Raw genomic sequence first — 15557 nt, forward strand, 5'->3', positions numbered from 1 at the left:
TTCTTCAGGGAACGAGGGTTACCTATGTAACCGAAACGTTGCAGCCCTAGTTGTTTGGTCATCTTGTTTTAGAGGGTATCCCTTGTTTATTTGGCTGAATGACTAACATTGGCTTTTATCACTTCCTTTTATTTGCTTTCCGTTACTATAGACAAGGGTTTGGCAGCTGTTCCAATCACTCCAATGCCTGAACATGGAAGATCTACTGATTTTAGGCTCTTGCCAAACAAGTAACGATAATCTAAGGATATTTTCATCACTAAGGACAAAGCTGAATTTTCAGCATCCATTACTTCAGTCTTCAGTGTCGCTTGATAATCTTTGACCAATAAAAAGCTCAAAAGAACATCATTTGTTTTAAATCAAAATTGTAAGAATTTTGTTTGTCACTTTTGATCAACTTAAAGTAAACCAGCTAAGTATAAAGCATTGAAGATAAAGTGTTAATTTCTTTAAAAAAGAAAAGAAAAAAACAACTTAGACTCCAAACCTTTGAAAATATCATGAATGTGTATAGGCTATAATGTAACTAAAAAGTGCCATTTATACATATGAATAAAAAGAGCTCATTTACCATGTGATATTGTGGACAAGAGCCTAGCAGTTTAAAGTGCAATTTGAATACCCACTGTAGCAAGTTGCCATGGCAGCAGAAGCATATTGCAGCCCACTGTTAAGTCCAATTGCAGGTTTATATTTGCATAGATTTACTTGGTCAGTTAATGTGGATATTTCCTGCGCATCCAAGTAGTCTGAAAGAGAAGCTAAAATGCCACTCATCTATTCAGCCGGTCTAAACAGTCACACATTAGAAATTGAGGGAGAGCCTAAATGCTTATGGCAGATAAAATTTCCTCTCTGCTTTCCTACCCTAGCTGTGATATGGCATCTGAGATTTGTGATTACAACACATTTCACAGCCACCGCAATGTTATCCAGTTATATCTAGGCAGTGAGCAGCACTATAATAATATGAAATGATTTTAATTTCTGTAGAATTAATGAGATCTGTTGAGAGCATGAAACTCAAGCAGCATTTTCTTTTGTAATATGTTCAATGTGAAATTAACCTGAGTTTGTTCAGAAACACTCTGAGGTTCTTGCGTGCCAAGAGGAGAGTCAGAGGTGGTGTTTTGAAAGGGCATTGGAAGCAGGGGACAAAGATGTATCAAAAGTCCCTCGTGCACACCGTTGGACCCCAATTCTTGTCCGTCTCCCTCCTCCTCTCCAATGACTTTAGGATACATGCATCCATAGTAAACTTTTGCTAAAAGAGAGAGGATCCATTGCTAAGGCTTTGAACTGAAGACGGTTGAATGAAGCATTAATAAACAGGTATTTATTTTAGGACAGCTTTGTTTTTCATGTCTTAGCATGATCAGTCACTACAGTCAAGGGTTGTGCACCATTCAGAATGAGAATGCCTTTTAAATTTAGTTCCTGAATTTGAGTTTGAACTGAGCTAGCAAGCTGAATGTAGAATTCCAAAACAACTGTTTTTAACATTCATAATAATAATAATAATAATAATAATAATAATAAAGGTTTATTGAGCAGCAAATCATCATATTAGAATGATTTCTGAAGAATCATGTGACACTGAAAACTGGAGTAATGATGCTGAAAATGGATTGAATGGGATCCAGTTCTTCAACTGTGAATTTTGCCCAACCCTGCTACAGTCATGACATCAGCCATGAGTATTGTAGTACTCTCAGCTCTATTTTACAGATGTTTCAAGCAATTATCCCCACCCCACAAAACAGAGGTTTTGGTTCTGTTGATAAACATGTGTGTGCATGTTTGTTTTAAAAGGATGATATCAGAGATTTGTGTTAGTATTTTTGAGGCTGTACACACAGAAAAGGACAGACACGTTAATATGCATACACATTGTATGGTTCATCACCTGTTTTTGCCAAAAAGCAGCGGTGTATTGAGATATTTCTATGCGTAAATGCATTACTGGAATGCAATTAAGAATTATTAGTGCAAAACAGACATTAATGAAAACAAGTATGGAAGTTGTTTTCTTTAAAGGTGCCCTAGAACCAGTTTTTACAAGATGTAATATAAGTATAAGGTGTCCCCTGAATGTGTCTGTTTTTTAACTGCCTATTTTGGGGCATCATTAACTAGGCACCGATTCAGGCCATGGCCCCTTTAAATCGCGCGCTCCCTGTCCCCCCGAGCTCTCGACTATAATACAGTGCATTTACAAAGTTCCCACAGCTAATATAACCCTCAAATGGATTTTTACAAGATGTTCGTCATGCATACTGCATGCATGCGTCGGATCATGTGAGTATAGTATTTATTTGGATGTTTACATTTGATTCTGAATGAGTTTGAGGCTGTGCTTCGTGGGTAAAGCTATCATTACACACTGTTGGAGAGATTTATAAAGAATGAAGATGTTTATGTGTTTATACCATAGACTGTAAAAAAATATGGACGTAGTGTCCGTGACATCACCCATAGGGTTCTGAACATCAGTTTTGACGCGCAAATGAGGCCGCGGCCATCTTAGCAGCGCGTCACCGCACGTCACTCCCGGATAACTGAAAATGGGCAAAGAGGCGGGACGTAGTTGGAGTGAATGCGACTTGCCCGCCTAGCATATCTATCTTAGATACTATCTAAAATATTAATAAAGATAACAATATCATTAGTTTACTGTCAATCTACAGTGTTTAAGATAACTTATAGATGCTCTAACACCAGTAAGCTAATTAATTTGTGTGGGGTGTGCAAATAACACAAAAAAATCAACTGGGACTTCATACCTTTAATGAAATAGAGATCGCGAGATGAATCCAATCCGTTGCACTTGTATAACTCTAAAATGTTCTCTCAAACTAATGAGCACGTATCCAAAGTATAATTTTTCAAAATAGTGCAGCAGTTTTAGTTATATCCAGTGCTGTCGGAGTTGTATATCCTCCTGGTATTGTCATTGTAGTGTTAAATCTCAGGAACAAAACTTTTAGCCAATGCCACGACAATCCAACAACGTGTTCCGCATGCGAGCACATGTACACAGACTGACATCTGTCTCGAGTATGCAGCAAGCCATATATTGTATAAAATATTCCAGAAAAAAGGCACAAATACGGCTGAGATGCCAAATTCAGTGGCTGAAATTAGCTGCTTGAGGTAACGACGGCTCAGACAGCAGCGCCAATCCACCTTAATTATGCAGAACTTTAAGGCTTAATATAATTTAAACGGACGAGTTATAAAAAAATTCACCCCCCTCAGAGTTGTCATGAAGGGCAAAATTAGCAGTATAGACCAAAACTCAGTTTGAACCAGAGTGTAAACATGTTTTTTTCTGCTGTAAACGTGGCTGTTTTAACATTATGGTCAATGAGATTCTGCTCCCTTTTGCAGCCTGTCCCTAGCGGCCAGTCGATGAACTGCAGTTTAAATTACTTCCGTATTGGCTTCACGAGGAACTGGGGGAGGTTGCGCTTGGTTTATACAGACTGCAAGTATTTAAAAATGAAAATAGCGACGGCTCTCTTGTCTCCGTGAATACAGTAAGAAACTATGGTAACTTTAACCACATTTAACAGTACATTAGCAACATGTTAACGAAACATTTATAAAGACAACTTACAAATATCACTAAAAATATCATGTTATCATGGATCATGTCAGTTATTATTGCTCCATCTGCCATTTTTCGCTATTCTTGCTTGCTTACTTAGTCTGATGATTCAGCTGTGCACAGATCCAGACGTTAATACTGTCTGCCCTTGTGTAATGCCTTGAACATGGGCTGGCATATGCAAATATTGGGGGCGTACATATTAATGATCCCGACTGTTACGTAACAGTCAGTGTTATGTTGAGATTCACCTGTTTTTCTGAGGTCTTTTAAACAAATGAGATTTACACAAGGTGGAGGAAACAATGGTTTTTGAGACTCATTATATGTCATTTCCATGTACTGAAATCTTGTTATTCAACTATGCCAAGGTAAATTCAATTTTTGATTCTAGGGCACCTTTAAGTGCCTGTGGTCTGGTGTGTATTAATGGGGGGCTTTCTTCATCATATGTGAGCTAGCTGGGAGGAAGAAGAAAAAAAATGTTAAAATGCTAATTGAAGACCAGTCTTGCATGACAAACTAAGACCTTTATTAAGTGCACAACTCCTTAAATCCCCTCAAGTGTTCTAGCAAGCAAGAGCGTTGTGTCCTTTTAGCAATATTTATTGCTTTTATCCCACTGCACAGGCTAGTTGGGTGCCCCTACATACCTGACACATCATAAAGAGCTGATGAACTCTTGCTTAACCAGATAGAAAGAAGCAAATTGTAAAATGGTCTTTCCTTTCTTTTTTTGTGTTCTTAAGCTACATGGGCCCAAGGTCAACCGTCCCAGTGGTACTGTTAAATTTGAATGTATGTTAAATTCAGTTTAAATAGCCTTTAGATTTAGACAAATCACTATGATGAGAAGCATATGATGATATATCACATAGTTTGGAAATGTTTTGAAAATAATTTGCTTTTTTATGTAATTGAAATTATCCTTTCAAATAAGCTTCTATAGTCATACTTGGGATCATATGATTAACTTAAAAAAAAAAAACTGTTAACTAGATGGTGTTATTGCTTTGTGATGTCATGTGGGAAAGCATTGCATAGTTTGAATAACAAATTGATGTACAAATTTAAGTAGTTCAATGGCAAGATGAAATGAGTCTCACACAGTGCAGCAACAAATAAATTTAGCAGGGAAAAGAATAAAATATTAAAATAATGCAATCAAGCTATAAATATTTTACCTTTTATCAAATAAGTAGGCAATTAAATCAAGCACATGTCATATTTCAATTTAAAACAGATCAACTGTGATTTGTACTTTTTGATTAGTTCGATTTTTTTTTTTTTTTTCAAGAGCATTTTAGAAGGGAAAAAGCCCATTTCCTATGGAGCAGTGGATAGATGACAACCATTAAATATGAAATGATTTACCTGTCCAGTGTTGCGTTGAATTTTAACAGAAAAATAAGCTGTCAAGCTGATGTTTTTCCAGATCTCTGACTTTCTTCCTTCAGTTGACCAAAAAGATGTAAGGCAGCATGTTTATGTATTAGGGCTGGGTAAAAAATATTGATTACTCAATTTTAATCGATTCTCACTTTTACAAATAAATTAATACTTCCCAATCCCAAGAATTGATTGTAGCGCACCTCCCATCCAAAAAATTGCAATAGGCTTTGTACATTGTTACTTTTGATATGAAACAAAGTCTCAGATTTCAAATTCTGTTGATTTTATTAAATTAAAAAAATACCTCCAAAACCATTTCAGCTCGAAACCACATAATAGCTGTTTCAGCCCAAAATTTTTGCTAGCCAAAATTTCGGTGCATTTCTATGTAGAAGTATTATAAAATTGGTCCATATGACTTGTGTGCTATAATCCAAATCTATTGCACTTTCAATAGCTGTATGTGAGGAAGAGGAAATTTTAAGTTGTTCTCAGAACAACAGAAAATCTTTCCCTCTTTCATGTTCCTATACTTGGCTTAAACACAAACAAGATTCATTCTTTAATGTATTGACAGTCATTTTACAAACAGTTAGTGGGGTTGAGCTACACCGGTTACAATAAACAACCTAAGAAAGGAGGACATTGTGTGTTGTTCTGGTGTATTTAACACTAGGCTGTGTGCCTCAGGTTGATGAATTTCTGAGAGAATGATGGCCATGTTCTTCAGAAAAAAAGAGAGTTTGTGTATCTGTAGGGGGTGTGACTGGCTCTCCTCCAGACAGCCACAGCCCTTATGCTGTCCATGTGTTCAGGGTCTCTCTCTCATCCTGGCCAAGAGAGCAAAATATTTAAGGTAGAATTCAAGGTTCAAGTTTTATTTGCATAAAACAAGCTTGGCTGCTAAAATATAAAAGAAAGTTTGAAAAAAAAGTAAAATAAATAAATATGAACAGAAATGCAAATCCCCCCTTTCGGTGAGTTTTTTTTTTTTTTTTTTTTACAATTGACAAGTTATAATGTTTGCTCACTCTATCTATTTGTGTGTTTAAAATGGTGTATTTTTTTTTTTTTTTTTACAATAGCTAACACAGACAGCAAAAGAAGCATTTTTTAAATAAAACTATAATCATATCATATATACATACAGAAAGGTCTTCACAACAACCTGTCTAAATAAAAGTTTGGTTTAACTTATGACAAATATCTTACTATAACAAATTTGTTACTGTTGCATTGACAAATATGTTACTATTGGATTGGTAGACACTGGGCACAATCTCTGCATCTAAAAATCGAAGGATTGAATCCTATAATACAGGCTAACCAGTACTTTAAGTGGTTTGTAATGTTCCTGCCCTAATCAGCTAATCAAGGTGAGTAGTGTAGTTTTATGAAGCTGATGAAAGGCTGCCCTCTCTGTATGTCTTTTCCTGGTAAAGTCATTTGTGTGCTGAGTTGGAATACAGCCTGTTGTGCTTGGTTGTCAGCCTGGCCCTGCTGAGCTCCACGGCACTATTAATGATCTCCTCCATTACCATCACAACTGTCTCCCTTCAGCATCCTCTTTTAAAGCCTCCGCTACAGTCACCTTGACACCAGCCCCCCGGCAACAGCCTCCCAGCCATAGATGTGACTGCAGTTGTCTGGAGGCAGTCAGCTCTTGTTAGCCTCCAGCGTAAAAACACATGAATAATGTTTGGGTGCCTTTAGTTGATGATCTCTTGAATGTAGACCTCTGACCATCTGTCAGTCCTTACATAATCATGTTATTACTATTGATTTTTTTTTTAATAATACTTTTGGTGTCATGGCATCAAGATGAACATTTTCATATTTTTTTTTTCCACTCCAGTGTTTCCTGAGGCCTAAGTGCCACTCGACTTTCCATCCTTAGGCCAGATCGGGACTTTTTTTTTTTTTTTTTTTTTTTTTTTTTTTTTTGTTTGTTTTCTTTTACCTGATTTGTGTGACCGACTGCTCTCTTCCAAATTGAAACAATTCTGTTTGACAGGGCCAGATGCTGTCTGTTGAAGTGAGTCAGGAGTTTTATGGGAATACACCTGGTTTAACATCCTGATACAGTATCTTTATGATGACAGGGTATGAAAACATCATCCAGCCTAAATAAAGAATTCGAAATAATGTAGAGGATCCTCAAAATGCTTAAATAAACTCCACGTCAACTTGATATTCCACAGAGAGGCCCAGAATGCTAGCAGCCTAGATCCCAATCCCGTAAATGTCGGCATGTATACAAATCACTCACGGGCCAGCATGGAGTGGACTGAGAGATAAATAGATGGGGAGAAGTAAAGAGAGGGGGCAATCTCTGGAAAATCAATTCTGACCTTCAGCTTGTTTAGAGTAGAGGGCAAACAGAAGGATTGCTTGATTACTGAACATGACCCCACTAATAGAGAAATATTTGGTAATAATCATTCTTATGAGCAAGCCCCGGCGCAATCTAAAGGAGGTTTTTACATTTTCCCACCTGATTTTGAGGAAGAATTTTGCAAAACATGGTAAAATGTGAGAGCTGAGTGTGCTATACTTTTACTTGTAACTGAAGGCATAATCAGATTATAATGTCAAAATATTTAATAAATGAATATGTAAGGAACAAGCATAAATCTAAAGTGAAAATTAAAAATTAAAATCATAATTTATTTACCCTCACTTCATTACAAACTTGTATGACTTTATTTCTGTGGAGTACAAGATAAGAGAGATTTTGAAAAATGTTTTTGTTTTGTGTTGTGAAAAATGTTTTTGACAACAAAAGTCAAGTGGCTCCAAAACAATAGATGGTCTTTCATTGTATGGACAAAAAAAAAAACTAAAAAATAAAATAAAATATCTAAAATCTTATCTGCTCTCATCTAAAATCTTAGTTGCTAGATTTCTGCTCTCTATCCCCCCTGGAAGCCTTGCTGCAGTGTCAATCATCAACAGGCTGGTCAGTCGACAGCTGCGTCTCTGAGGAAGAATGCACTCACGCTCTTGACTCCAATGTTTCTCTTGTTGCATAATAATTTATTTGGAAATACTGACAAGATTCAGTACCTTTTCAAAGTCCTGCTGCTGACAAAAAGCAGTTCATCATATCTGATCTGTCTGCAATTTGTGAATGAGGATTGATTGTGAGCTAGGGACATCATGGCTGGGCACATTTTTATCTAAGTGCAGGTGCATAGCAGATAAAAGAAGAAAAATGACTAACCTTGTTTCAAAATGGTTTCTGTGAGGAATCCATTTAAAGAAATTTCTATTTTGCCTAAACCCTCCCAAACACCATGTACTAGTTTCTGGTTGATTAAAGCAAAGGCTAAAACTCATTCAATATTCTGGGCTTATCGGCTACAAGCACTGCCGGCTCTCAACACTGATTAATTGTTCCGCTGCTCCTATAAACCTTGACACACATATCCATGATAATCCACCTGAAACGCAGAAATATCTGACTGCTTTTAGTGTGTGTGTGTGTGTGTGTGTGTGTGTGTGTGTGTGTGTGTGTGTGTGTGTGTGTGTGTGTGTGTGTGTGTGTGTGTGTGTGTGTGTGTGTGTGTGTGTGTGTGTGTGTGTGTGTGTGTGTGTGTGTGTGAACACTTGTGTTAAAATAATAACCCCATGAATGTGTGCAATGACTATTCCAACACCATTTACCACAGAAAGCACTGATGAAAGTTGACATGGCATGAAGAGCATTTTAAAATTCATAGGTGCCAGCCAGGTACGCTTAATTGTTTCCATATTAAATGAATCAGGGTGTGGGATTAGTTGGGCTTGCTTTCCTTGCCACTTCTAAGTTTGTTTTTTGTATGATTGTTTTGAATTACGCATTCAGAAAAACAAATGACACTGGCTTCTCATAGATACATATTTGTCTGCGACCACTATGGTCTAAAAAGCAAATGAGCCACAAAGAAGGTGGTACACTGAATGTCAGGTTGAAAGGACTTCTGTGTATACAATCCAATCAGTGATTCAAAATACCTCTTGTCCAAGATTTCATAGAGCTAATTTTACCATATTTTGGTGACCCAGTGTATTTATAAATCAATGAGCCACGTGTTCAGTAATGGTTCATTAGCATAGAAATATAGATCTGCTGCATTAAAATCAATTCCATTGTTTTGCAGTTACAGATATCAAGTCAGTCAGAACTATGCCTTCTGTTGTATTAATAATATTGATTGTGTGTTTTGCAGGCCTCTCTGGTAACCCTGCTGATTTGGAAAAGCGCCACACATCATTTGGTAAAAACTTCATCCCCCCCAAGAAGCCCAAGACCTTTCTGCAGTTGGTATGGGAGGCCCTGCAGGATGTCACCCTCATTATTCTGGAGGTGGCAGCCATTATTTCTTTGGGCTTGTCCTTCTACCACCCACAAGGGGAAGGCAATGACAGTAAGTAGTGGCTTTAAACAGTTTTTTTAAGTCAATATTGTTTGGGTTGTTTTAAAAATATATAAACTAAAAATTGAAATAAACTGAAATCATTAATGCAAAGTAAAATGTATCTGTACTTCAAATGTACATTTTAGTAATAATAATATAAAACTAAATATTTTAAATATATATATATATATATATATATATATATATATATATATATATATATATATATATATATATATATATATATATATATATATATATATATATACACTCAGCATTTTCATACTCTACCATTCAAAAGTTTGGAGTAGGTAATTTATTATTATTATTTTATTTATTTTTTTAAGTTTTTGAAAGAAGTGGTAATGTTTTATAGAGCTTCTGCCTTTCCTTTACTGTTCAAAAAGTAGTCTAATGTTTTTCGTTTTGATTCTGACTTTATTAGTGACTCAACATTTTGGCGTCTTATGTTTTAATAACGGCCTCATTTGGGACTTTGGTTCATAAGCACCGCTCTGAATGCTGGAAACTTGAATTTGGCTGCGACTGCAGGTTCTTCCTTTTATCCATATGGCTCAAACCACAAGGATGACCTTAGACAGTCGTCAAGTTCTCCAGGAGGAAATTAGGTCAATGAAGTGTAAATCTGCGATAAAACGTGTTTCTGGCAAAAGGAAACTTTCCGAAGAAGAGTCTCTGATAAAACATAAGTGTGCAGCTGCTGTTGTAATTGCTTGGACCCTTAATGGTCACTAAAGGTTGTATGAACATGTTTAAAGGTTATCTTTAGTTTAGATTTGTAAGATAGAGATTTTTTTGCACAGGATGTTGTAAGGGATTGATTTTCTCTCACTGTTTTTATGTTATTCCAGACTGTGGCCAAGCAGCTGGGGGTGTTGAAGATGAGGGCGAGGCCCAGGCAGGATGGATTGAAGGTGCTGCCATCTTGTTTTCAGTTATAATCGTGGTGCTGGTGACGGCCTTCAACGACTGGAGTAAAGAAAAACAGTTCCGTGGGCTTCAGTCTCGCATAGAACAGGAACAGAAGTTTACAGTCATCCGCAAGGGTCAGGTCATCCAAATCCCTGTGGCTGAGATCGTTGTGGGAGATATCGCACAAATCAAATACGGTGAGTTCCATCTGAGAACTGAGAAAATTTCCACAGTATGACAGAACTAGATGTGACACGTCACTTTTTTCATTGATCTCGGCCATATTTGTTTTATGAATGCTGTGGCATTTATAAAGCATAGTTTTTCCTCCAGAACCTTTGGCTTTTTATTAAACCTCAGAAGCGAGTTCCTCATTGAATTCACCAGCGGTTGTGATGGATCATATGTGACTGCCAGTCTTCTCTAAGAGACAAAGCATGGCTCATGACTCATGCTTACCGGCTTGCGTGAGTCACTGTGCTGCTGCTCATGGTGCCTGCAATGTGGGCGACGCGTGGGGTGTCCAAGAGCCACAGGAGAGTTCTGTCGTCATGGTCGCCAAAACAGCCTCTGCTCCACTCCGCTTGCTGAATTGCAGAATGTGTCTTTCTCTGTATCTTTTTCTCTCTCAAAGTCATTCCACAGTCATTCACCACCCCATGTTCTTTTCCATCAGGCGACCTTCTCCCAGCTGATGGTATCTTGATCCAGGGTAATGACCTGAAGATTGATGAAAGCTCTCTCACTGGGGAGTCCGATCATGTCCGCAAATCTCTGGAGAAGGACCCCATGCTCCTTTCCGGTGAGATGGAGTGTCTACATCCTCTTTAAATTGTTAGCTTCCGTTGTGGGGGGCAAAAGAGACCATAATCTGGGATTAAACAGAGAAATATACAAAGTATTAAGATTTTAGAAAGAGAAAAACATTATTTTAGACCCCACATTAATGGGCTACGCATGTATGCTGTACTCGTTCTAGAAACCACTTAGCAGCTTTGCTCTTATTTGAAGTATTGTCATTCAGAAGGTAAGCAGTTATTTAGCTCAGGCTTTTGTCCAAAGCAACTTACAGTATACTACAGAAACAATCCTCCTGAAGCAGCCTTGATGTTAAGTGCCTTGCTCAAGCACACAGTCTGCTTATGAAGTTATGAGTTGAGTGTTGTTAAAAATATTGATATTTCGATATGTATCGATACTGAAGTATCTGAAATGATTCCAAAACTCCTTTCTGCAGTATCGATACACAAATACCAGCTGTGCTTTCTTGCTCTTCTCTCCGACAGCGAGTTGACACACACCCGCCTCCTCTTACTCATCTCATTCACTCAGTCTCATTAAATAGCGTTAGTGTGACCGGGTCTGAATTTCGGCGCGGCATTGCACATAACACAGATGTACAGATTTCTCGCTCACATCCGAAAGCTGCCTCTGATATACAAGTGCCAAAATGAGCTCTTTTTTGTGGATTATTAATGGTCAAATACACTCAAAAATACTGTCACAATGCCCATCCTGGTGAGTATTAATGGTTCAGTTTTAAACACAGTATTAAACACATTTTTAAACAGTTCAGGAAGAAAGTGTAACAGAAACAATATTTTGGGTGCATGTTTAACGGCTAAGTTTAATTAGCTTTATTATTGACTAGTTAGAGAAAAAAAATTGCTAAATACTTGAAGGTTGTTTATTGAATTTATTATTTTATTGATATTAATAAATAGGATATTAAGTTAATGTTTATTAATATTTAACTTTAAATGGACGGGAATGAACTGCAAATGAGCGGGAATACCGCTAAGGAAAGAAGAGAGAGAATATTTAACTTTAAATAAAGGACTGTTAGTTGTTGCAAATAATTGTGATGTGTCTTCAATCAGCAAGCAGACACACATTTCTGCTTCACACTGCATTTCTGCTTGCTTCCTAATCTAGTTGTCAAGTAAACTTGGTATTGTAAATTATGAATATTATTGGCACCTGGACAAATTGCTTTTATTCCTCTCTTTTAATTCTCTTTGGATAAAATCATCAGCTAAATTCATACATGTAAATGTTGCTATGGTATTGAAATTGGTATCAAGAATAATACAATTTCACAGTGTCAACTGTTGACTGGTATCGACCGGTATCATATCGGCTTTTCTTTCTGATTTCATTCAGGAACTCATGTGATGGAGGGATCTGGCCGAATGCTGGTCACTGCAGTGGGCCTGAATTCTCAGACTGGAATCATTTTCACCCTCTTGGGTGCCGGCAGTGAGGATGAGGAAAAGAAGGTGAAGAAAGGTGAGAATCTATTGTACTTTCTCTCTCATTTGGATAACTACCTCTGTTTGAGTAAACCAGTCTACCTCTCTAGTTGGGAGGTTACCTACCATCAGCCTACCAGAGGTAAGATCCATTAACATAATTTGCTGAATTGTCTCCCTCCCCCAAAAATGCCTGCTGCTCTGAAATCCTCTGCCATGGTTAAAATTCAACATTTATTTGGGGAATAATCATAGTATGTCGATGGAGACATACGATATCCCTTGAGTTACTTTCCGTTTTACTAACTCTTTTAAAGTTTTTATTTGAATTTCTTTTTCTATATTTTTTTCCCCCTGTTTGATCAAGCTAAAATTGAGCTAGTTATTTCTATTTGGGTAAATGTATTTTTTGAAAATTGTTATTGCTACACACAACACTTAGTAAAATATGAGATGATCATGATAATTGAACAGTCAAAGAAACCGTAATTCTCGTCATGTTATTTTAGCCTATTAGCATGCGTTATGTCCCATCTGCATGCACTGACTCTCCTGGTCCTCCAGGGTACCTTCTGTCAGCTCTCAGTGTCTCTCTCATGTTCCTGTTTGTTGGGTCGCCACTTAATTCAATAGTCAGACTGGTCTAAATAGTTTACTCTCTCATTGCCTCATAAGCTAAAAGAGCAGCTCTAAAACTTTGAATATTTTGATTCCTGTATTTTTGTTATAATGACAGTTCAGCCATTGTCTATTAGTTACATAATTGCTGTATTTTTTCCTTTTCCCTCATGCTCCAAGAATATCTTTTGTCGAATGTGTTTGCCAAAAAAATTGAAAGAACTGCCTTTTGGTTTCAGCCAAAGCCTGTTGGCATTGTCATAGTTCGTGATGCAAGCGAACAAAAATAGGAAATGTATAAAACCCCTAATCGTAATGAGGTTATGTCAGCTGTATGCCACAGTCAAAAACAATGACCGAGCCGTCAGTGTACCCTGCATAAAGATCCTCCAGTCCTTGTCTTTTTCTATAAATGAAACATCCAATCCCACATATACTCATGTAATGTAGTGTTACTTATCTAGTTTTTTATTCTTTTTGTTGTTATGTTTCTTTCTTTTCTTTTTCTGTCTTTGGTTTATTTAATTTGAGCCATGTTATATCAGCCCTCCGCCCTCTCTCTCTCGTTTTAAACAGGTAAAAAACAAGGACCCCCCGAAAATCGCAACAAAGGTAACCTTACCCACTCCCTCTCCCTTCTCCCCTCCCCCCCTCCCCATTCAGCAGCAAGTCTCGGAGTCTCGTGTCAGTCCCACTCACTCACTTGCTCACTTTCTCTCTCTGTCTTTCACGCTGTTGCTTACCCCTTCCTGCTGAGCCCGGGGGAGCTTCTTGCCTCGCTTTACTATTAAAGGGTGCAACTCTCACCTGCTGGAAACGGCACTAAGCAGCCAGAAGACTGCAAGTTCATTGTTTGTCAGTTGATTTAAATCATGGTTATGCAAGATTAGTTTAGTTTTTTTTTTTTTTTTTTTTTAATTAGTTAATAATAGTTATTTTAAAACGTACTACTATTTCACAATATTAGTTTTTTTATTAAATAAATGCATCCTTGGTGAGCATTATTTTTAAGGCAAGCAAATGAATTATTTATAAAAAAATATTTCTTTTGCATGGCGGATGTCATTCTTTAAATGCATGTTGAGAGATGCATCGCTATGATTAGATTTTTTTTTCCTTTAAATCTAGACAGGTAATTTCCTGGACTAATTAACTATCTTACCTATCCGTGTTATTGCCAGTGTTTTTTTTGTTTTTTAGATAATGTTTTGAACATGCTTTGAGCTTTGATAATTTCTCCTGAACTTTTTGGATTTGATAAACTCAGCACCTTAAAAAGTATTGTAAAAGTATACACGTTAACATCAGCAACCCTAATGATTATATTTATATAAAGTTTGTTGTCTTAAAGATTTTTCTTTTTGTAGATCTAGTTTTCTACTAGTGACATTTAGATGCCTCTCCTTTTCAGAAGCAAACTATCTCTGTGTGCTCGTCCGGGTCATTTGTGAACATTTGTACTGTGTTTCAGAGTGTGCCCACTCTGCCCTGGCTGACCCCAACAACCCCTCCCCAGCCCCACCCCCTGTAGTGCTCAGGGACTGAGCATCTGCTCCAGACAGAACTGCTCATTTTGTCTGCACAGATCTCCTTCCTTTTGCCCTTTGTCTCAAGCACAAAAACACTTACACAAACTGGTATTGGTTTAACACTGAGTATATGTATTTAGTGTCTATCTCCGTTTTTAAAATTCTAGCCAAGAACTATTTAAGGGTATTTAATCTTGCTCCATGATAAGATCTTGTACAGTACACCCACTTTTCACAATCTAATCAATTCCTGATGGATAAATTTAAGTTCAACTTTTTTTGTTTTGTTTTTTATTCTCTTTATTGTTGAACATCCTGTGTCACTTGGAAATATATTGCAAGTATAGTTGGGTAACGAACAGGGACTCACATTGACTTATTAATCATTCAAATGCAGCCAAGAGCTTTTGTAAAGATGCACGTTTGCCCATACAATATTTGTTCCCAGCTTCATTGATGGTTTATGTTAATGTAATGCTTAGGGGCGTGGCTTATGTGGGAGTTGCACCCTTGCAAAATGGACCGGCTGTGGATTGTTGTTTTTGTCCGTTTCTTTACTTTAGCTCTTTGTTTTTCTCACTGTTGCTTTTTTCTAGGGTGTGGCTCAGGACTTCATGCTGTCTTGTACACTCTTCTCTTGGTCAAAATCTGACCTTTTCTTTCACCTTTACCCTCTTTCTCTGGTATCGCACTCTCTCTTTTGGGAGCGTAAAAATAAACCAAAATCTTTCTGATCTTTTTCGTCTTCCTCTTGATCCTTGTTTCTTGTGGTGGTTGTATCTCTGGCTGTTTGGACTGTTTTTCTGTTTTTAAGTTGTTT

At 37.2% G+C, this 15557-nt stretch overlaps 1 protein-coding gene across 8 annotated transcripts in view; it reads left to right on the top strand.

Annotated features, from left to right (window-relative positions):
- Positions 1 to 15557, top strand: part of atp2b4 (ATPase plasma membrane Ca2+ transporting 4) — a 146621-nt gene that overhangs the window by 97201 nt on the left and 33863 nt on the right. For 6 of the 8 annotated variants that reach the window (XM_067388191.1, XM_067388193.1, XM_067388197.1 and 3 more), the window contains 5 exons: positions 9217 to 9414; positions 10278 to 10535; positions 11015 to 11140; positions 12502 to 12627; positions 13785 to 13820. In XM_067388191.1, the coding sequence (XP_067244292.1) occupies positions 9217 to 9414; positions 10278 to 10535; positions 11015 to 11140; positions 12502 to 12627; positions 13785 to 13820 (744 nt within the window). The remainder of the gene's footprint in view (positions 1 to 9216; positions 9415 to 10277; positions 10536 to 11014; positions 11141 to 12501; positions 12628 to 13784; positions 13821 to 15557) is intronic. The other 2 variants (XM_067388195.1, XM_067388199.1) reach the window with 1 other exon arrangement.

Source organism: Chanodichthys erythropterus, chromosome 6 (assembly GCF_024489055.1).
Source record: "Chanodichthys erythropterus isolate Z2021 chromosome 6, ASM2448905v1, whole genome shotgun sequence".
Taxonomy (NCBI): Eukaryota; Metazoa; Chordata; class Actinopteri; order Cypriniformes; family Xenocyprididae; genus Chanodichthys; species Chanodichthys erythropterus.